We start from the raw sequence: 24,648 nt of genomic DNA on the forward strand, positions 1-24,648 counted from the left end.
TATATAGTGTTTAGATTTTTAATTACATTCGTCATGTAGTATATATTGGTAGCCAGCGATCTTTGAATTTTTCAGCTAGAGGTTTCGAGTATCGAGTTTGGTCAAACACGGAGCTCGATACGGAAAATGAGAATCTAATCAGACAAACATTAGACTACTGATTAAATGAATAATAATTGAATTAAAGCAGATTATGCTAAGAGATCATGCGGTGACGTTGGCAAGTACCGTATAATGATCTATGAGCTACATCAATGTTTGAGAAAAATTCGGTCCTATAAATAAAAACGCCACTTCAAAAAGAACGAGAAGGCTCAGAACTTAGCGATAAGGAATGAAATTGTTGCGCGGTATCCAGGTGACCATAACTGCAGAGATTCGGAGAGGAACGGTTTGAAAGATATTAGGATGGTGTATAAGTAGCAACTGTCATTTAAGAGCTTTCATTGTTCGATGCATCGTTTATTAATGATTAAGTGTATGTATATATATATATATATATATATATATATTGCTGTTTACATATTGTCATTATTTTCTTCAAAACACAAAACTCTACTCTGGGCTCGCACTTCAATGATGGCTGGCGTTGATATCAAAAAACACCATTTTAAGCATCTTTTATTTGATTGTTCACCTTGGCTAAAAACTTGTAAAAACAACCCATATAGGCATATTATACTATAAAAGAAGTCTATAACTAACAACAAAGCTCTTTACAAATAACTTGCATCATTCAAAAATTGAACCTGCGCCGTAATACAGTTTTGAAGAACTACTTCACTCGGCTTTTCGAGTTCCACAAAAATCACCTCAACCCAATCGCAACGGATATTATTATCAAATGATTGTCTACTTTTTAGCCAAAAGATACACACTGAATGCGCAATGAATTCCATTAGTCACTTTAAACAACTTTTTAAATAAATTAGGAATCAAGAACATCTTCTTGTTACCGGATACACTCGTTTTCAAAGTTCAAACTTTAACTTAAACTTATAGAATCTAGACAAAAATATGATTTGCAGGAAAAGCAACGAAGCCTCCCAACGGTATGTGTACGACCAACCACAAACACAAGATTATAAGGGGTAAAAAAAGAAATAAAAACGGGCCAACTCAATCGCTTTTTGGATGTGATATCATATATATATATATATATATATATATATATTTCTTTTTACTATAGCGGTCTCTAAACAACTTAATCTTTATATCGTACGAATGGTCTGACCGAGTGTTATTACTACATGTTTACATGTTTACAACTAAATTTAGTATTTAGAAGAATAGAATTATCGAAAAGTTTTCAATTGGAACCGTACCCTTAATCTGCACTTTAGTGTTCCCTAAAAAATTAAAACGAGTAGGACGCTGTAGACTCACGTAAATCTGTCCCCTGAGGAAAATGATCGTGTTTCGTCGACCGAAGCTACTGATTCCTACTCAAAAAAGAGGCTCATAGCTCACGTAAGTGACCATTGATATACCCAGCAGGACCTTTTCACCCATCACCTATGCGCTACAGCATTTGAATAGACTGCAAGTGTTAGTTAGGAGATCTCATTATTGTTTAGAGCTGAGTGTATACCACAACATAGTTCTTTTTTGTTTTCGCAGCTTGTTTTTTTTACAGGATCACAGATAAAATATCTTCAAAGTTTGAGAAAGTATGGTGACTCTAGGAAGTAAGTGACACAGGCGAAGTATATAGCGACATGGGGAAAAGCTACCGTATACGAATCGTCATGCCGGTTCAGCAATTCAGCAGTTTATGAAATTGTCATCTAGCGCGAAATGGGCAAAGTGGAACGGTTAAGCAGGACGAATTCTTAAACCGTATTTCTTTTTGTCCCCTTTGACTTTTCTCCAGCTAAGGCTCGAGAGACCTCGAATTATATTCAAAGCTAACACACGCTCGACCGGCCTACCACAACGACAAGAACTCATGCGCATGTCACTTGTCTGTTCTTGACTGTTCTCGCATTTTCCAAAGAGCCTTATTCCACTGAAATTTATTCATTCATTCATTCATTCATTCGGTTATCTATTCACTACCGCTACTCGTTCATTTGAGCGAACGCTTGAATGAACGCGAGGAAAAATCCTATCGCCGCCACTGCCGCTGAAAAACGACGGCAATGGAGGATGCGCCGGCCAGCCGGATGCACTGTTGACGTGCAACCCAAAAGAGCTGCTCTCCATGCAAGAGCGCGCTGTGCGTCCTAGTATGGTCAAGAGAGGACGCTGCATGAAGGTCAGATGACCTACAACACACGCAAACACTCGCTTGCCAATCAGCTGCGTTATCTCTGCTAGCGAAAGCGTAACAGTGATCACTTCTGGACCAAATTTGCCTAGCTAACTGTTCGACCTGCGACAGGTTAGGGAGAGATATCAGTGTTTAGGTTGATATAGTATTGCAAGCTAGCTTCGATATGAACATCATGGTACGAGCTGCTGGCCGTTTGTGTCTTCAACGAGGCTCAAACTCAAGGGCAAATGAAGATTATAGTTGGGACCATCTTCGAATCACGAAAGGATCCTACTCTTCGAGTAACATCTGCTTAAAAGTAACAAATTGTGAGCCAACAGCACGTATATTGCAGTATAAGTCCGTAATGTGTTCAAAATATTAGACACAACAATAATCAGAAGAATATACCGACGGACCCCCCAGATTTGAGGGGCGAATTATTCGAATTCGAATCGAGGGCGAATTCCTGGCGTAAGGGAAGCATATCATATAAAGGGAAGAAAATCATGTTACCTGTTACAAAAAAGTGCTTCAATACCAAAGGTCAGTTCGCGAAAAGATAATAGGGCCCAGTATATAATATCCCTTTTATGCGCCACTATTATCCTTGACCATCCGCCATTAGGATGGCACTTATAGCTCTGCTGTAGGAATCTAAAGTACGAGAATCTATAAAAACCAGGAAAGTAATCTCGACATCATAAAAATGCTTGCTTATAAGAAGTTGTCAGAGATTTTTAAAAAATGTAATTTGTGTTTGGCGTGTATGCTAAATAAGTAAGAGCTCTTAACTATAATTGGTACGACGTTTTTGCTTTCGTTGTTCTTTCGCTGGAAGATCACGTGCTACTGCGCTATAATAGCGGCTTAGTATTTTTTTCTTTGTTATCACTTCTTTACAGCTGTTCAGTCGACAATTCAAGTAAGGATTTATAAAACTATGGTAAATAACGTTTGTATTATAGAACCGAACGTAAGTTTGTGGCTATGTCTAACCGATACGTTTTTATCTACCTGCTAGTATGATCTTCTTTGATTACTGCAAACGATCCACTTTTGGTCACAAGTAACGGTTTGATTCAAGAAGAGGTCACTATTGTAAAACAAGGAGAGGCAAGAGTCTTTATGCCTGTTTTTGACCCCCCCCCCCCTTTTAAATCATGTAGTACCCATTTGTCCAGCTTTTTAGACTTATTGATTTGACTGGTTATTGATTTGTGCACAAAAAATTCAAAATTCCTTTCTCGAAATTTTCAGAAATAATGTCTTACGATATTTCTAGTAGTAGAACACCGAGCACGAAGCCTATCTACTAAAGTGTTTCGTCCACCTCACTATAGTTGCAAGGTAGAAAATTTTGTTCATAAGCAGAAATTTTCTGATTTTTGATAGCTCAATACGATTCTCCCACTAAAAACCTGAGTAACAGTATCTAGGTGAATGGTCTGAAATTTCAAAGACCAGTATTTCTTGGACATCTCCCTCGGTATTGTCCAGTAAATAGGATAAAAGTAATTTAAAACGAGATTAGCGTTTGTCACGTTTCATAGCGAACAGCTCGAACAGATTCAAATGACGCAGAATTGATCTTGATCTTTCAGCCTAAACATGAAAATGTCTGTAAGCCACTTACTAGAACCGGAGATGAAAATATCTGCGTAAAGTTAAGATACTGTTTTCGATCATTAGGCTCCACCCCAACCCTAATGGGGCTAGCAAACTGTTCAGACAAGCTACCATTTTCATATTGCATTGTGTTTCGCTTTTCTCCGCTCTGTAATCATCCTCCGTTGTGTGATTCCAAACTGCGCGGTAGCAGTTGCTCTGCTTGGAAGCGCTGAAGATTAATCGTTTGACGTTGAACGAAAGACTACACACGAAAACTGCAAAGGCCGGCTTCTTCAGTGCACGTACTAAGCTGAATTGTTCAAGCCACGTGCTGAATATATGAAGCAAAAGCAAAAGTAGCAATGACGGTAATGGTGACGTTATCCTTATTGCTTCTTCCTTTCCTATGCCCTTTCGTCGCCGATGTCGTCGTCGTCGTCGTCATCGACCTATAGGGCAAGAGTATGAGTGACCGACTCGCAGCACTTCTTTGCTTTTTCTTTTATTTTTTTGGAGGTTAAGGGCAAATGCATTAAGCAGATGTCTATTACTGCAGGGCATTATTGGTGCAGGATGTAGATTGATAAATGTTTTTACAGGATTTACCTAACTGTAAGTAAGACTGTGTGAACTACCGATCGCTGAAACACTTTTAGGTTATGCAGTTATCGTCTCCGGGCTCGGTCCGACGATCATCGATTGGGAAATAAGCAGAATCCTAGAGATCAACCAGGCCGCTTATTACATCTCTGTAGTCTAATAAGATCTAAGTAGCCAGCAAATGTCTGTCGATTAACCTTGTAGTAATGTATTGCGAGAACGCAACTAGACAAAATTTGTATCTAAGGCAATTTGAAGAGAACCATCTTATGGAAGATGTCGATCAGAGTGTTTGATTATGACTTTGCCGCTTTCCTAAGAATCGTCAAGTTATTTGTAGCTAATAACGAAATGAGCCCATCTGAGTTGAGCGACACTAGCTGAGTCGTGTTTTCCCTTTTTAAAGTTGATATTATCTTACCGTTTGATGGCTGTCAAATCAGTCGATACTTTTGCTCCACTGTGCATAGGTGTAGACAGGGTGACCGTTTGTGTCCGCGGGTAAATCGATGTCGCAGAGCAGGCTCAGAGGCGTGACCTTCAGAACCGCGTCATATACTCCTGTGGCGATCGTGTCATATGGCAAAGAGTGAGCTAAGTAGTTCCTCGACAACGCAGGGCTCGCTTCTTAACGTTAGCGGCAGTTCTAAACGCAAAGCATCTGATCCCGGGAAGATACCAGAGAATGCTCTTCCTTGGAATCAAATTTATTCCATAGCCCAGCCACAAGATGCAGAGCTGTCCTGGTCTATTATTGAATATGCGCCGACTTCTGAAAAATATAAGGATGAAAAGATGTCCGAAAACTATGGAATTATTCGAGCCGGCGAAATTGCGGCTATCGTTGGGCCGATGGGGTCAGCCGTTAACGGGATGGCACTTATACTGTCCGGTTAGCTAAAGATTGCGACTTTTCTATGATTTCTACTTTAGTTACCATAGCTTGTAAGCACTGTACGACTCATTCAAGTATATATATATATATATATATATATATATATATAATAGGCTTTTTCGCGAATGGAGTGCGTACTTCGTTAGAAATTCAGGCTTTCAAGCTTGAATCTCTGACGAACTAAGCAAGAAGTTATATAAGCAGATATTCTAATGGCCCAACGCGAGTTGCTATTCAGTTATTATCGAATTCTACGTCAGCTTTAGCGATATCTTAAGCGGCAAATACAAGGGATTGGGACTATAAACTATTGAAGTCTGGTAGTTTTGCTGTCGGCAGGTGTCGTAACGTCGGTGCTCATCACACTCACGAAACTTAACTTGAATTTCAGGAAAAACGCAGAACTTTATTGGATCTGTACAATGTTCGCCATCGTCGATTACGTTTGTTGAGGATATCTACGATTTTGAACATATACTTCCTGCGCAAATCACTGTTTACGAGGCAGTTGATTTTTATCTTGGCATATGCATTTCCTCGAATTATGGTGACACGAGTACATTTTACTCAGCTGCCACGAACTGTGTGAAGGAGTTCGACCTTGTTGATGTTGGGGATATTCAGTGTGCCAACTTGAGTCCTACGCACAGCAAACTTCTTTATATACTATTGATGCTGCTCAATCCGCTGCCAATATTGATCCTTCATAATCCTGAGCGGTATTTAGATGACTCACAGTGCTTAGCGGTCGCGAACCGTCTGAGCGCTCTAGCCATGGGGGGGCATTCGGTGGTCATATGCAGCACTCAAGTGTCTGAAACGTTTTTAGATGTCTGTAGTTACATGCACGTGTTTCATCATTCCGGAGTCGTAATCTACGGAGGCTCCCCGAAAGGTTTCTCAGCATTCTTGCTATCGCAGGGTATTAGCGTAAATATGTTCAGCAGTGTTTCAGAGAACGTGTTTCGGGCTGGCAGCTTCAGTAAGCAGGTCGTAGACAAGATGGAGTATTTCATTGACAAGCCGCCAATACCGCCCGATCTCGAGACGCCGGAAATAGTTCTGGACGAGGAAGAAACCTCACCGACGTTTATGCGTCATCTCATCCGAACGCTCTTAATGATCATGCGAAATCCGGCCTTACTGTTTGCGCGGGCGGCAGTTGGAATTGTGTTAGCGACATATTGCGCTGTACTGCTCAGGGTAGATGGCCCTCATGCCATATCTAGAATATACGCGGTAATAGTACTTGACGTGATTCTAGTTGTGATCGCAACGGTCGGCCTTGTGGCCGGCTATATTGAAGGCAATTCAGTCGATGTCCTACTTATACAGGAGAGTCAAGCACTAGGTAGATTTAACAAGCCAAACGTTATCATGGCAGTGCGCTTGATTACGAGATGTATGATAGAGCTTTGTACTTCTTCAATAATTGGTCTATTAGGGCTAATTGCTTGCAATCTGCCTGAGGTACTTTCAGTAAAAGCATGTGCGTTGCTGTTCCCCGTCTGCGGTATGTTCTATGGTTTTTTAGGAGCTCTATGCGCAATATTCAAAAACTGCTCATATATATTTCTGCCCCTCGTGTCGTTAGTATTCATGTGGTCCGTTTTGCTTGCGTTAACTCCACTTTTCGAAATTAAAGCAGGACAATCATTTCTATGGCGCTTCTCTTCACCCCTTTACCTTGTCAAAGCGCTTGCGCTCACCGTCGGATCCCAAAATACGCAGAGTAACCGAGCCAATCTGAGATCCTCCGAGAAAAACGTAAGGGATATTAACATGATATTCACTGTTATGGACTTCCGGTTAGTACCGCCTTATGTGACCGCTGCTATTGTGATTTTAGTGAGTTTTCTCACTGCTACGATTGCGGCGTACTATATTTGTTTACGTATACTGATTAAAAAATACCAAAGGTAACTTGAGCATTGTGAATTACTCTAGACTCTAAAAAGGATCAAGTAATCGTCTCCTGAACTATCTGAATATCCTGAACTATTTACTTCAATTGTATTGTTATTACTATTTTGGTTAAGAAGAATAAATTGCAATGAACACTTGTACCTGTTGGACTTTTTTGAATTCTCTATATTGTAAGCGGTGGACTTGTGCGTATAGAGAAAATTTCAATATTTTCGAGTCAATTTGCGATATTCTTTATCTATCTATCTATCTATATATTCAAATTCTCGCTTTTTCGCGCTCTCCCAAAAATACTTAAAAAAAGGAAGTGTCTTTTAGGCTTAGCCAGGCGATCGGGGATCTCGTTGTTCGAAATCGACTGAGGTAACTTGACATGGAAGATAAGCCATTGCATACGACGAATCGTAGGAATACTGCTAGAAATCAGCGTTTTAGTTTAGTGACCAGATACTTAATCATGGAATAACGTACGTCGAAACAGTACGATATACGAATTTGCGTCTGTCTACAAACAGAATGATCTTCTATCACGATTCTATACCTTACCTTGAAAACTATCACGGCAGATTTTTTCGTCAGAGGCATGCGGTTCAGGGACTATGCAAAGCTGGCCATATGCCTGATTTATTGACTGGCCCAGGTTAATAGTTCAATTTCTTCTGAGATTTCAATGAAGGGTATGAGGTAATAAAAATTCTTGCATCCGCCGTTGATTGAACATATTTTTATTGTACATTTCTAAAGAGTAACGGTTAAGCAAGGATTCAAATCCTTTAAAAAAAAGTGTATATATAGTGGTAAAATTTTGGTTCATACTATGAAATTATCTATATTTTATAATACGGTCCAGAAATAATTTAGTAACGTTAATAAAAATAATAATCACTTAACGGTCATTTTTACTTTAAATAAAATATACTTAAGATGGGTAAGACATAAGGAAGAAAGGAACTATACCGGCATCGGACCGAAACACATAAGTGTTATGGCTTAAATAGCTTTCCAAAGGAAAGAATTGTACAATTCTTTTTGTTGTATTGTACAAAAGAAAAGTTTACGACATCTATATCGTCGCCCCATGTAGCAGGGAAACACGAAATATATGGACTACAAAAGGCCGTGTGTGCCGAAATCAAAGCGTGAAATAAACGTTTTTTGTTATAAAAAAGGCTAACATAGGTGCAGAAGGTGATGTTTGATATAACGGCTTGATACGCTAACCAACTTGTTATGTTGAGAATTGCGATTTAACACGCAGTTTAAACGACACATCTCACATTGTATGACAGTGGGTCCCCTGATTATTTATATGTTGAACGGCTTTCACAGCATAGAGTAACCTTTGCCAGCGTTGTTTCCACAATCATAATCGGACGAGTGGACAAAAAATGCTTACTGGATACTTAACTACCTAACGTTTTAACGCTTTTCACGGCCTTCTCCGTGGCCAGTGGCTTAAGGTCTTACACTGCTCGACACTACAACGCAGATAAGTGTCCTCATCCACACAGTTGTCTCGTCGAGGTCTATTTCAGCCTTGAGCGATATGAGTTCGTCGACGAGGCAAAGGCACACCATGGGAAGACCAGTATCGGCCGGTTTTAAACCGACAGGGGGCTAGGGCAAAGTTACGTCACACTCATCGTGTAACATTTGTCGCAGGAGTCAACAATTGAAACCACAAGTCGAATCAGCAACGCACGTGTTGGTTTTTCCATTGTAATCTAGGATACCATCGTATTTCATTGATATGGTCGTTTACTTAGACCTGTACGTTATTGACAATAGGAGTTCAAACCAGGGAGTCATAGCTTGCCAGATCTTTGTTGTTTCAAATCTTTTCGTCGATTGTACCTCATTTTTGACTTGGCGCATGCACTGAATGCTTAACGCACTTCGATACCTCCCCGGGTTTCAAGCATCTCCTACCGCATCCGTTTGACTGTTTGATTCTTCAAAATTCACCCTTAATGATTCACACAAATTATGGTGGTTCGCGAGATCTAGTCCACGCAGCCAACATGGCCCGTCTAGCACCGTTTTTGCCTGTAAGCGTCATGTTTTACACGATAAATTAGAGACGGTACAGTCGATCTCATATCAGACATCGAGTTAGCCACATAAATTATCTTATTATTTATGTCTGTTCTTGAGGAACATTACGTCATTTCGGCTTTTAATGCATATATTTTAGTGGGAATCTGAGCATAAGAAATTTGCCTACGATTCAATCCTTGTCCGTATTTGCCCTGATGTGATTGGGCAGGCTATTTATTAAACAACCAGTTTTTGATGACAGCAACCTGATCAAAGCTAGACTAAAAAGCTCTCAATAGTTTGAGGGATCCACTCAATTTAGCTGCGATCATTTAAGGTGCTCTATAAAACATATTTTGAAATCATGCCGTCTGTGTCATAAACTCATTGTTTCTACTATTTTGCAAATAGTAGATTACGAAACACGAACCCTTTCGGAGACTACCATCCTTCGGCATGAAATCGTACCATAGCATAAAGATATCTTTCAAACAAGCAATTTTATCTTCGTGTGGGCTTACTATAGAAAATTTATCAGCTAAATGCTGATTATTTCAATGATCCTTCATTTTTGTAGGATATTAAAAAGATTCCAAAATCATTGAGGTACATGGCTATAGTTAACCATTACTTATTTAATTTCAATATAAATATTATATAATTATCATTTACTTCAGACATACTCATAAATATAATACAATGCAAAATATACAAAAAAATTAAAAAAAAATACGTTGAGGATTTCGGGTATTTGCAGAACAACATCTGAATGAAAATATTAGAGTAAATGAGGTGTCATTGTGGGTGACTCATTCATTTAAGTTACATTCTGAAAACAGTGAACACTGTTTGATTGTCTTCAGCGGACAATTCGCCGAAGCCTTCGAAGCCTCCCTGTGAGACCGGCATTTTGAACAGGCCGAATTTGTATATTCAAATAGATTTACAGTAGTATAGCTCCTGTGTTTATAATTGAAAGGAAATGCAGTAAGGCTTGTAAGGAAAATTAGAATTATTCTATAGCGTGGGCATCGGAAAATACATAGTAGAATGCACTTATTTCAACTTGTCTGCCTATTTCAACTAAATGAACCCCCAATAAAACATTTTCCCAACAGGACATCGTACATTAAATGGGCATTATATTGTCGATTGTATGGAAACAACTACGTGTCTGTATATGACATTGTGTCGTAAATATTATATTCTATACATGTTATCAGGGTATTTTTAGCATTAGGCACTTTTGTCCTAAATCAATTTTTGTAAAACAACTCATTAGTGACCGTATATGAAGCACGCTAGCAATAAATGCCGAGACTTCTCCGAGACACAGGTATTTAGCTACCTGAATGCTGCGCATAGTATAGCCTATATAAGTGAAGGGCAATACCGAACGAATTTTGAAGACGCTTTTTACATGTACTCGTTTGCAAGTGTGTATTTTTTTTCTTAATTAAACTTAATTTATCTCAACTATTGTGCTGGCATAACCTTATGTTTTACACGCGATTTCAATCTACATTTTACAAATACATTTTCAGGAATTCGTTTGACTGTAGTTGTATGGACAACCCTTGAAGATTGTTACCAACAGTAAGGCATTAAAGTGCCTAAAGGGGAAGGTGGAGTTTTGTCCAAGGTTAACGTGCTGAGCTCTCTACCGTTACCATAGTACGACTTCAAGAATCGAACGCGAGTCCCGACGCCTTATAACGCCTAACCGTGCTAATCGTATAGAGTTCGAACTCCGTAGAAGAACGACCCGCGCTTACACAAGACTATCGCCAAAGTAAAAGACGCATTTCGCGTCCCAGAATTTGTGTCTAAGGGCGTGGCCTGACCTGCCGTATCAAACGGGAGGAAACGCTGCTTTACGTTCCATTATTCCAGGCGAAAAAAGTCAGTAACTTGTATCACTCGTAGAGATCGTAGAGCATAAAGGCCGCCGGAAGACGACGTTCAAATCTACAATGCTAGCTTGGTGTGAGACCTGTCAGCGGCGTGACAGGGATTCAACGCGGCAAGACGCGCTCTATTTGGCGCCAACTCCGGGAAGCCTTTTGGGGCTAGATCCCATGAGCCCCTTAAATATCGGGCGACAAGGTTTTCCAGGTCTTAATGTCGATTAACTGTTGTCCCAGTTTTGTCCAGCTCGTGCGAATCCGGGAGGACATCACGAGCCACGATTTAGGCGCTGGAAGCTGCGGAGAGCTCCTTCGAGCGCCTCACGTCGTAACATGCTTAACATCGCGATAAACCGCAGATTACCTTAGACGGAATTAAATCGGTCATATCAAAATGGATGTCGGTACCCATTGTGCAATGGTCTAGTCGAATGTTTAGTTTAGACGGTCATAGGAAAATTCGCGTTTTTGGTAATGGAAGGACAGCTTGCTCGAAAAACTACTATCCCAAGAGGCACTTTCGCACAACACATCCACAAGCTAGAATCTGAAGAGGACGCCGTTGATCCTTGACCGTCGGGCGGAACTGCCCAGAAAGCCTCTCGGTTGCGAAGACGCCAGAAGGCGGGATGTCACAGAACTGCGCCGGATTCGGCAATAGCTGAAATTCGAGGACGGCACGAAGGTGTTAGTAAAGGTCGAAAGGACAACCGATCGCCGGGACTCCAGCCGTGTTATCTCGGACTATTTAGTATCATGAGTCGACTAGAGCTACACAATTGTAGGTTTGCGATGCCTCGCGGTCAAAGGCTGACCGTGAATCGAAAGGATATACAGATATACTGCATTAGAAAACACGTTTCAAAATTGCGGCCGACTGTACAGATATCGCCGCAAATACTAATACTACGATAGTACCTACTTAAACGTGACCTAGATTTCTCTTTAAAGGCCTGCTTAAGGCCCAATAAATGCGATGCACTATTGCATAAATGTAATTTATTCGCGGTATACCTCGATTTATATAGCAGAACAGACCGAAACATTTATAAAAAGAAAATAATATATATATATACATATATATATAAATGTAGGATTCTTCGTTCGCGTCGCTCAGAAACGAGGAAATTGTCACAGGCACATTAATGGCATGCCTGACACTGGATTCCCTTCATCTATAAAATATGTGTTTAAAACTAGCAAATCACACGAGCGCGGGTTTCGTGAAGCGTTAGACTAGGTAAGTCAGCGGGTCGCTTGGTTGCTCCGTCGAGAAAATAGGTCGCTGAGTCGTACGTTGAAGCAAGCGTGCTCGCAATCTTTTGCGGGGAGCGGGACAATACGAAAAAGAAAGAGAACTAGCGTGGGTCTGCCAGCCGAATGGGTACAAGCTACAGACGAAATGGGTAATAACCTCGAACACTCCACTAGGACTCATCAGCTGGGATTATTAACTGGATACTCCCGTAATTGCAAGTAATGTTGATTCTAGATTAAAACGTAATGTCCTGGAACAGGCTCGTTCGCCGGTGACCGAACGACCACCGAGGGACGGATCCAATTCCAAATGTGAAGTTGAACTATCGAGTTTGGGAACACCACGATGTGGTTACCAAGCGGTGATATGGCGTGCACTGGCTGACTGTCTATAATAAGTTGACGCACTCGATTGAGAATATTCGCGAACCCTAGGGCTGAATGATACTTAAGGGAACGTCTAGTCGCTTGTAACTAAAACCTCAATACGAATTTTGAAAAAGTACATAGAGTAGCAATATTTCGTTAAAAAATTTACTAAATTTTTGCATATGTCTGCCTGAAACCGCTGTGAACGAAGCTCACACGTTCCCTTCAATAACTGCTAACATTCGCACTTTAATTGAAGACAAATGTATCAAATGAAAAATTAATTAAATGCTAGTTCCAAAGAATGGTGTTCGAAAATTTTCAAAGAAATGTTTAATGAACGGAAAAACGTCCGACGCAATTTCATTCCAGACACTGCCTGGAGACGTTCTCTAACGAATTGTCATTTATCCAAAAATGATTTATTACAGTCTTCGATTATCCGGGGGGCTTAATTGTCACTTCGCGAACCTTTATCGTACCAGCCCATCTAACATCTAAATATTTTCAATGGTGAACAGAGTTACAAAATACAGAGCTATACGCACTTGCTGGACGAAGTGAAATCGAAGATCTCTTGATTACGTTGCCCCCATTATATAACTTCCGAGTTAAGTTTTACCAGGCTCACTTGAGAAAGTCACTTCTATCCGGCTCGCGGTTGGTCTGCTCTCAACGACTAGATTGTCAGAATTGCTAGCTCGAGCAAAAGTCATTTTACCACGAACTAGAGACAGTTCGAATGCGTTTCTAAATTATTCTTAAGCGAAAAATATTCCGGTGGAAAAAACGGTGGTGCCAACAAGATGACTCCTCTTCAAGCCCTGTTTTTGAACTTAGACGGATAGAGTTGGAATTGTTACGATGCATATTCAATTTTCCAAACTTTACGTCTTTTACTTCTATTAAACATTGCTAGCTCAAGGGCTAGCGTGTTCGAGCACGAAGGCCAGTTTTCAACCTAGACTACCACGGATTCCTAAATTTAATAAGCAAATACGCATGGCATACTGTCGCGTACTGCAGATCAGCTGGCTTCTAATTTTGTATTTTGACGCGTCGGAAAAAATTGTTGGGTTGGTGCTACATCGAAACGATTTCCTACTCTGTTCCTGTGATGATTAACTGGTAACCACCTACGGCCAGATTAGCTTCTAAACATAGGGGTACATCGAATTGTGTAATGTTTGCAAGACTGAGCGTAGCCACATTTTGCTTTGTGGCGAAGTCAGTTGTCCGAAGTTTTCCAATCTGATCTGCGCGCAGCATTACGTGCACCAGTGGAGCAGCTAGCTGTATGATAAATTTGTCTTATATCACTCGTGTTATGAAGCAAATATCCATTGAATAATATCTATTTAGTAACGCAGCTTTCCCTTAACTCGTCCACATTAGTTACTGTTTTTAAAGTGATAATAATTTAGTTCTTGTAGTAATTGAAAACACTTGAATTCTAGTCTAATTTTACTGAATTTTCCAAGTGTTTTTTTGACTTTTCTTAGTATCAGAAACACGATTTAAGTTATTGTGTTTATTAAGTCTATTGAATTTTAATATTTTCTTAAAATCTCGATATTGTACAATATCCCGTAGAGGGAGGCAGTTTTTAGTAGTTACCCTGCTACTGGGCATAGGTTTAAATGCTAACGAGTGTAAGTTACTCCGATCGTACGATATTAACTTTGCTAAACGTCGTTATTTAGTTGGATTTTATTCTAAAGTACTACCAAAATGTGTGTGGATCATCCGTTTGTAATTGTTGTTTCGTTAATAAATAACTGTATTTAGGTATATCTAAACCCTAAAAAATGTAAGATCACGATGCAACAATCTGGAACTTCCTACCTACTAGTCTATTAATTAATGAGACCACTACACAATAAAACCTAACAAATATCCTACTTTACTTAAATAAGACGATTTTCAATCTTTTGTCTTCTAATCAAATACATTTTCTCAATTGTCCTTATCTTCCTTTTAAGTTACGAAATGTCGACTTTGGAAAAGAATAAATAATTTGGCCTCCTTCTTTGTTATATAAGTAGATTTGTTTCCATATTTTTCTCAGTGCCATGATTCACGATGCCTATGAGTGTCAAAAACAATGGCATAACCTACCTGTACAGCTCTTGCAATAAATGTTGTGTTACTAGCAAAATTGTCGTATATGTTTTTAGTAATATTCACAATCGATAAACAAAATTATTCTAGGAATAATACAAACTCACGACGTAAACCGATCACGTTTTTGCTGTTATTGCTGCTGCTGCAGAAATTTTCAGTGAGACGCTAACGGAAGCGCCAGCCCCCGATGCCACCACCTTCGAACTAAAACGGTCGCCTGGGCATAACTTTCACCGTAAATGCCATTAACTTAACTTACTGGGTCATAATGAAATCGGTTGCAAAATTTACAAGATCGTCATTCTTAGAACAATGAACTGGCGAACACAGTCGCGAATCATTACCTGCATTCCGGCACAGCGGGATTGATTCTAAACTGCAAAAGGTTCCGACAAAGTTGCAGTAGATGTTAAGCGGTGTAATTTTACTGATGATTTTTCAGCTTCAGACAGATGTAGCAGTATTTATGGGGTGCATCCAGTAATCTTCTAACTTCCTAAATTTTCTAATAAAAAAGATCGATAAATAATGGTACTCGATAGTAATATACCATGACGTAACCTAGGGAACGGATATCAATAGAACGACACAGACATGGCCGCTTCAGTCCTGAGTATGCGATGTTTCTCTTCTTATGAAACAGAGCAATTACCGCGCTGTTTGATATAGCTGTTGGACAAGTGTTCATATGTCTGATGAGTGATTACTGGATAATTGTTCAGAATGTGTAACGTATTCTTCAGCCCAGGCCCTACAAAATATCTGCTAAGAAGATCCTATGATCTTCATGTTCCTCTGTGTTTGAATAAGGCCTAAATGCAAAGCAAGGGCCCCTACAGCCTTTGCTAAGTACGAACATTTGAATCTGAAAAGGTTCTCCCTGATGTACTAAAAGTAGGCTAAAATGTTTATTTAACAAATATTCTGATTAAAACACAGTATATATATGTATATATATATATATATATATACATATGTATTTTTTAAAAAGAAGCTCCCTTGAGCAGTACAGATCCGTTTCAAGCGGTCGTAAAAGCAAGGTTTAATACTTAACATGCCTTAAACAGGCCGCGTTGAATTCAACAAATGTCATTAATGTTTATATTTGTAAATAATGATGTTTCTTTGTTGCACTATAAGGCACCAAGGGTAACCGTTACCCCAGTCAACTAGCGCTAAACAAATACTCGTACGTGGTAGTACTTTATTCTTTCTAATTGCCTATTCATTATATAAACAAACTACCGCTTAACAGCAGGTATTTTGCTAGTTACGCAGAGGTACTCGATAAAACTAACTTTTAAAGGAGGTAAGTATCGGCTTCATTTGTTTATCACGTTGTTCGCTAATATTAGCGGCAATAATAACCCAAAATGTGACTACTTTCTGAATAAACAGATTTTATCATCTCCACTGTTTTTCTCTACCATAGACCTCATACTCTGCACAGAAATAAACAAAAGATAAAGCATCGAGGGCACTATTTAATTGCCCCTACAATTCATTAGTGCCTACTACCTACAGCGGGGTTCACATAAGACTAACACACCCAATTCGCATTTCCTTCTATCACTGAACGTCCACTGAAATCTCTAAACATAAGATTAGAGCTTGGTTTATAACAGAGTGGCGTAGCTGAAAACGTACAAGCTTATTGGCTATATTTTTAACAATTTAGCTTAATTAGTACAAATACTTAGCTAAAAAACTGTGATGCCGTAGACCATTGCAATGGCAGGTTTGTAGACCACGATTTCGCCATCGTGCTGCATTGACATGCATTGCGAGTTAGTTCATATTAATTCGTGTTCGCACATACACACCTAGTCTGAGGTCGCTTGTACTCTGATTGTACATCACACCACTGCTGGTCGCTCGGCAGATCCTTCGCTAACGTCCCGCCAAGTTTCTCTGTATCGTTCTATCCTGCGCTCTCCTTCTTCTTTGCCCTCTTTTAGGCATTTCGAGGCACTTCGTCAACCGTCCGACCATCGTCGACGCTTTGCCAACGCGTTTGGGATTCGGGTTGGGACGCTGGAAAGGCCAGATTGTGGGGAACTTTACTGGCCGGCACTAGCGAATAACTAATGATTCCCCGTTGTTGGTATTCTTCTCCCATTAGTTGCAGATTCCATCCAACCGTGTGGCCTGTGGAGCAGCGTTTGTGGGAAAACCACTGGATCTCGCTGTTAGCGTTAGTGAGATGCTAGGAGCAGGACAGTGGCAGTTGTAATAATGCCCCCCGTTACTACCCAAACTAGAAACATCTTCCTGTTGATGAGAATCCGCAGTGGGCAGTTTAGATAGCGGCTAGACGCACCAATCCGCCCACAGTGGCGAGGAGAACCTCCCTGCTAGAGTAATAATTTATGGGTCGTGCACCCCTAAAAAGGAAGAAAGGAAGCCGGACGTGGGACGACAAAGAGAGACGTATATATACAGCGAATAAGGGTGGCGAAACGAATAAGCAAGGCAAACAGATAGCAGGCGGGAAAAAAAGGAATTCAGAACGAGCACAGCTGACCTACGTCATTGTCCTTATATTAGAAATGGCAACAGCAACAACAACGACATGAAGGAGGAAAGTCGCTGCATGGTCGCCTTGGGGTACGTAGCTAAAATAAACATGCAAAAAATATGAAGGCTAGTAGTAAAAAAGGACTGAGTTATGCAAACGCGTATATGTTCGTCAATGGAACCTATGAAGTAGCGTTCTAGTTGAGTAGCCGATAACAGGAAGAGCAAACACCTCTAGAGAACGTGATGCTCGCAATGGGGGCAATGTGACAAAGAAGACCACCGCAAGGAACTGACAGGCGCACAGGCACGCACACGCGTCCGGAAAAATAGCGAGTTCTATGACCATGACGGCAGGCTCACTTTCTTTCGTGGTGCAGACTGAACTTAGTCAGGGTTACTTAAAATAATACTATGCTATAGCTGGTACAAAAATCAGGTTGGCCCAGAAATCTTGTGGCAGCTGTCTGTAAAAAAAAAAACGTTTTGTAATTTCTGTTAGTCCTTAGCTTAAAGCAAACAAAGTGCTTAACTGTGCACGATTATGGAACATTCTAATGATGTAAATACTTAGAGGACGCCGTTCCGCTAAAGCTTCAAAGGTTTTGAAGCCATCCAAAATTTGATTAGATCACAGGAAACAATCGCAACGAGTAAAATTACAAAATTGGACACCTGTCTGGAAATAATCTAGAAATTTGTGCATGCTTTTAAAAATCAAGTGCACAAATTATCGAAAATTTTGCTTTTCGAAAAAGCTTGCTTTGTGCGATGAGGACATGGCTAAAGATGAATATCACAGATGTAGAAGCATCTAAAACTAGCGTTCCTTTAGTGTCCAAAGAAGGCCGTAAATGCAGGATAAGTGGTGTACTAATGCAACATAGTATTATTTAGAAAACCTAGTATTTATGTCTCGACTAAACATCGAAATGAAGCGTTTGCATCTTGCAACCTCAGAACATTTGCATTGATATATTTATATGTGATACTATTGTAGATAAACTGGTAGCAGTGCACAGCCCGAAATGGAGACCGCCGAGTCAATAGAAATTCCTATAAAGAATCCTGGTAGGGCATGGATTATCTTCATGTTAATTAAAAATGTCCGACAAGTAGAAAATCACTGTTTTCTCTCTGCTAAAACTTTTCAACAGATCATAGTTACTGATCGATCGTCGGTAAACGTCTGATCAATCTGGCCTTATGTTCTGATGATCCAGTATGTGGGAATGATACACATTCTATACCCAAGAGCTTTGTAGTCTAAGCGGCTAAGTATAAATTTTGCGTTGGTGCTCGAGACAGGTATAGTCAATTTTTTGGGAAGACTGGTTATGACACATAACGTCTAATTAATTAATTGAAGGCTAAGGATCAGTGCGCCAGTCAGCGGTTCTTAGTCCGACAGATGAGTGCATGCAAGATCAGTATCAAGCGACATACCCATACCGGTTACCATATAGTTAGATTTTAAATATGTCGAAATCTGGAGGAACTAGCTACAGCATTCGATAAGGGTCTATTCAAGTTAGTCTATCTTTTTAGCCTTACGAATCGATGATCTCCTGATGCGACATATGTATCACACATGATCAAAAAGTGCGCCTATGTCCAGGTCTGCAGCCATGTAAAAATACTGATTCAGAAAACTTACAACCCTTACTGCGCCTTTATTCAAGATATTGGACAAAAGTTAGGGCTTCGTAGTTATCCGATGTTAATTTGTAGCTAAAAAGAGAAGAAGGACAATCGACGATCTTTTACGCTCTATGGACCGGATCAACAGTGTTTATTGATACTAACCACTACGACCCTATAAACACCTTTGAAAACATGCTCTATGGCGTGCTCCCATCCGCTTCAAACAGAACAGAGGTAGAATGAGAAGTTAAAACGGGTTATTTACGCAATGTAGTACCTTCGTTTATACCGTCTTCAAATGTGGTGAAATCTATCATATCTATTCCCATAAATGATGGTAGACGCCAACGATGATACTGTGTACTCATAACAAATTCAAGAATTATAAACTTAAAATCATTGGACAATAATGAGATAATACATATAAAAGCACGAAATTCTATGTAAAATTGTACTCTAGACAACTAAAGAGTTGAGGAGCTAAGCAGAGCTGAAGATTTAGTAGGCGGAACCGTTGATCTTTGCCCCGCGTCTATTTTTCCGCTGACACAGCTAAGTTGAGTCTTTGATATTACACCCACCTTAACGTAAATTATAAAGTGAACCAATAACTATTTCGTTGAAATTACCCTGTCTGACCTAACCCGTTGTTCTGTTGCGCTCATTTTATCATCTGTTCTAATATTGGCTTCCAGTACATTTCGACGACGCGATTGCAAGACTTTTTTGGTATTGGTTCATTCACCCTGCTTTAGGAGACGTACTCGAAAGGTCGATTGCCAGCTGATTTCTGAGGACCTAGTAGCTTTGTACCGACTTTTAAAGCTTACAGTCACTGCTGATTCGATTCTTCACCAAGGCTAAATGATTTTTCAGTCCCTTTTAAAAAATAACATAATAAACATTTATACGTACCATAAAAAATAAAAACTGATTCTGTTTTTATCAATATTTAGAGGCTTTTCGTAATTTTTATTGTTTTCCTTAGTATATATATATATACTTTTTGATATTTGCTATATTTCAGTGAAAATGAATTAGGGAATTGTTACAAATATAAGATTTGTATTAATAGTTTCAAGTTTCTATTCAGTATTCATTAAAAAAAAAAACTACTAGAAAACTTGTTTCTATCCTATTGTTACATAGGTGAATTACTTTCCCTCAAAAGGCATCACATTCTTAATATGCTCATCGAGGTCTGTCGATTGTTGTCATGATCCGGCTTATAGAGAGCTCTCAAACGGCACTGGGCGATATTCCGTTTCACAGACTTATATATAGAAAATTCACAATCTAAAGCCGGATACTCTACATTTAGTTTTCGATGTTTTCCGCATCTAAATATCAGTTTTATCTATAAGAAAATGTGTTGCATTTTTATTCACCCTGTAAGCTTGTGATTGATCTATATGGTAGATCGGTTCCGAAAAAGTGGTGCCTTACGTATAAAAAGGAAAAAGCAAAAAATAGTTTAAATTAAGTTTAACAACCATTTTCTAAACCGCGCTAAAGAAAACTATTTTCTGTTAGGAACCTTTAACAAAACCCCAACGGTTCTCAGGCAAATGGCAAAAATACAGGCTAGTGTTACTAAGATTATACTCTATTGGATGGCAAAAACAAACTCCCTCTGGGAAAAAGTATTCGGCTCTGTCCTTCACGCAAACCCTCCCCAATGGAAACTTCAGCAGCCGACAAAAAACCAGCCCATGTTCTTTAGCGCTGCAGGTAAAGTTTCTGCAATCGAAATATTGCTTGCTTTTAAAACTAGGCTAAAGACGCAAATATGCTCAAGACACCGCTGAAACCTTGTTACGATTTCAGAGGACAAACCTGCGTTGCCTGTACTGTTTAGGCCAAGATAGAAAGCCTTGACGCGTTTAGGATTATTTCGAGTCGGTATATATGTTAGTGGTTCCGTGTAGAAGCAGAAGCATGGCTCGCTTTTCAAAGCTGGAGCGTAGGCACCACTGGTCTAAATCATCGTTGTCTTATCATTAGAATTCCTGGTTCTTGTGTGTTTTGTGACAACCCTCTGAGAGCTCACAGTAGCCGTAAATGAGAGGATGCATATTGATTTTTAATAGGGCGATCTCAGTCGAAGGGTCCGGACCTTTAATCTTTTGTACCACGGCTATATAACTCAATTTATTCGAATCAAGATTTACTGCACTACTTTAGGATGTTCCTGTATTCCTGACGCGGTTGGGTTTGTCCTTCGTACGAGGTGGGTGACTCACGTCTCTACGCATCACACCATGTTCTTTTCAATGGCGCAGGCGGCGTAGTTGGGTCCGTTGCTAAGTGTGGATCTGTGCAATTGACATAACAACGCGACGAGGAATATTCGCCTTTTTAGAATCTGTGGAAGATCGATTGTGGTGGAGCCTTTCTACGAACATTATAATTAAGATGTTACTAGATAACAGGCATTTGATTAAAAACAAGACGCACTTTATCAGTTAGTCTCTTCCAGATGGTTTTCTGACTCGTGTAGCAACGGACAGCAACTCCTAAGGGATCGCATGATCTGACAAAACCGTTTTCCCTTTAGCATAAACATCTACAAGAAACTCTTCTATTGTAGAAAAAGCTGGCCAGTTCCGAAAAATCAACATAGTGCGCTTCTGGCACCGCCATACATGACTTAGAACTGCATTTAACACATGCTAGTAATTTTCAAAAATGCTAAAACCAGGGATGCACATAGTTGTCGCCGTACACATGACAATAGCGCGCAAATTATTGTCGAAAACAGACTTGATCTTGCATAAAAATAGTTCTTTGTCCTCAGGCTTTATTTCTCTTTGCTTTAGGATTATCCACTAATTGAGGTAAAACATGCTCGAAAGGACCCCTCGAAAAGCATGTCGAAATATACTTTTTCGCAGAGTGCAACATGAAGATAGGAATGAACTGGTGCAAATACGATCACCGTTTTGAAATGAAGTGTACACACAATTTCAAACGTCCTGTCAGCTCGAAACAAATGATCGACTGACCCGGGCTAAGGCCACCGCCATGTAGTGGTCTGCGTCGCATCCGTTAATCGTCACTACCGAAAGCCAGGAGTGAAAGTTATCGATTTTTTATTGAAATGAATGATGCGTTTTTGGCATCACAACTATGATCAAGTACAAAGAAAGCTTCTTAAACAAGCTTCCGTCTACAACCCTCTGCACCATATCGTGGATCTTACGATAAGTCTAGAGACGAGCCGAAGAACTGGAAAACCTGCGACGCGCAATAAAGATTTTTAGTAAAAATATCGCTTTTTGCGTGTCCATCAGCTAGTCAGAGCAAAAGGCACATCCTAAACAGAATCCTGACTCAAAAAGTTTAGTGCAAATCATTCAGCCCTGGGCTGATTACAGAGAAAGCCGGACAGGCTAACTTACCAGGAACTTAGCAGGATTGCCTAGAAGGAGTGGTCTTGCGTTTTTAGAAAAATTTCGTACGTCAAGAATTATTCTATTCATAGCAGTAGCTGACTGGCCAGACATAAATGATCAATTTAAAGAAGGAGAGCGACCTGCGTATCAGAGCATAACAGGACTCGAAACTGCCCATCCTTTAGGATGACAGCCAGAAAGGGTTTTCAGTCAAACCTAGCGGACCTTGAAGACCCCAATGAAACCCCAAACCAGTCAGACAACGACTGTCGGTCCCTGCATCATCCCACTAAAGGTCACAACAACCTACAGCGACCGCAAGGCAACCGAGAGAGATAAAAACAAAGTCGACGGTAAGACGGTACTTAGCATGCTGTCAGCTCCGTAGATACAGACGCCAACGAAGACATCATGGTAGTTACAGACTCCGGCACGATAAAAGACGAAGCTTCGCAAATAAAGACTGCAAGAAGAGCAGATTAAGTCTGCTTAAGCCGTAAAAGAAAAGTCTCCCCTTGGCGGTGATTTAAAAGTTCTACTTGAACCAGGCATAAAGCTAGAGTCTCTAATTGCAGCTGCTAAAAATATGAAAGAGGAAATTGAAGCCAACGCTACCATACTCGGCAAAGGAATAAAAGCGTTTATCAAACAATCAGTATAGGCAGACTTTTACGGGATAACAGTCAGGAACAGGCGAGCGCGGAGCGATGGACATGGCACGCAGCAAAAACATCGCGGAGAGGAGCAAGGCGTGTCAAGCATTTACACTATTCTTAAGAACCCCAACCTTAGAGAAGGGCAATAGTTTACGTTGCTCGTGAATGATTGGTCAGGCCGTAGCCTCAGCCAGACGAAGCCGCCCAATACGAGTTTTCTGTCACACACACCTATATGGTTCAGCTCTCCGCACTAAACGAAAACGATACGCGATACGATACAACTTACCACCAAGTTATTGGCCCCGTAGAATGCAAAGCTTTATCTAGAGCAGTGGGAAGCTGCGACTGTCCAAAACCAAGTCAAGTTTGAAGTTATAGGGAAAGATAACGAAAGCACATCATGCTTTCCCTCATTCGTCATCGCCTACGTACTTTTGGAAGATGCAGCCTCACAATCACGTGTACTCAGGAAGCACACGATTTCCGAAAGGTTTTGGAACGGAAGAGACAGAAAATCTGTAAACATTGCCGTTCTTATAGCCGACGACGAACCTCTTCTTAGAAAGGTAATGGAAGAGAACCTCATGAACGTTTCCGAGATGAATGTTGAATTCTGAGGAAAAAAACCGTCTATTTTATAAGGCAATTATAGTTTTAGGGACAGATACAGGTGTACATACCGATACGGTCCGTAAACCTTGGGAAACGTCTACTAGGGATTCTGGTCCAACGGATGTTCGAAATGCCCAACAGAGCCTTAAAAATGCTAGTCAAGGTGACCACGCGGATAGCATCTGCATCGTGCGCGGTAGCCGAGGGCAGTCCAGGACGTTCATCGTCAGAGATATAGATGCCAGCATAACTCAAACGGGGACTCTCAGCGCACTGTCCTTCCGCACGGCATTTTCTGACATAGAAATAACCTGCGTAAGTAAACACGATATGGAGATTACCGCCGACCAAGGCCACTCAAATGTCCATTGGGCAAAGATGCGTCAACATAAGATGGATGTTGCGCATTGTAAATGTGGATGAGATGCTCCCTATTACGAGTGCAAAGACGGGCGGACACCATGCATCGTCGATACAGTGTCCTGCCTTCCGCAGTCGCATATTACCTATTAAATGGTACGGCAGAAGGCCCATCGCAAATATGGACAATAAAATTCTATAAATAAATTTCAATCATTCCCTGCGGGGCTACGATCTGGCTATCCGGTATACTGACACAGATCAGGTCAGCCTCTTATTGATTTCGAAGCTGCCTACAATTCGAACATGACACAGAGAAATTAGTTCAGTGTCATCAAAACAAAGCACCTCACGATTTACTCTATCCATAGCTTTCCAAACTCCACTACGGAGAAGTATAGGAACTTCTTCAAGGAAGTTCACCTTTCGATAGGTAGGAATGGTAATGAGCACATACTCCTTCAAACACTCATTTTACACT

General features: G+C 40.3%; 1 protein-coding gene and 1 long non-coding RNA gene across 3 annotated transcripts; both read left to right on the forward strand.

Annotated features, from left to right (window-relative positions):
- The first annotated feature begins 2,154 nt into the window (after positions 1-2,154).
- LOC111247196 (uncharacterized) lies at positions 2,155-7,426 on the forward strand. Of its 2 annotated transcripts, none has more exons than XM_086984682.1 (2): positions 2,155-2,800; positions 5,752-7,426. In XM_086984682.1, exons 1-2 carry the CDS (start codon positions 2,764-2,766, stop codon positions 7,281-7,283), a joined length of 1,569 nt encoding a protein of 522 aa, XP_086840808.1. In that variant the 5' UTR covers positions 2,155-2,763; the 3' UTR covers positions 7,284-7,426. The 2 variants fall into 2 exon arrangements, with proteins under 2 accessions (XP_086840808.1, XP_022653583.1); XM_022797848.2 differs by lacking the exon at positions 2,155-2,800 and adding an exon at positions 4,398-5,357.
- Positions 7,427-21,072: 13,646 nt separating this feature from the next.
- Positions 21,073-24,380, forward strand: LOC147756402 (uncharacterized). Its single transcript, XR_015323638.1, has 2 exons — positions 21,073-21,371; positions 21,961-24,380. It is a non-coding gene; the product is annotated as an uncharacterized LOC147756402 (long non-coding RNA).
- Positions 24,381-24,648: the final 268 nt, after the last annotated feature.

The sequence above is a fragment of the Varroa destructor genome, unplaced genomic scaffold, assembly GCF_002443255.2.
Source record: "Varroa destructor unplaced genomic scaffold, Vdes_3.0 BEIS01000003.1, whole genome shotgun sequence".
Classification (NCBI taxonomy): Eukaryota; Metazoa; Arthropoda; class Arachnida; order Mesostigmata; family Varroidae; genus Varroa; species Varroa destructor.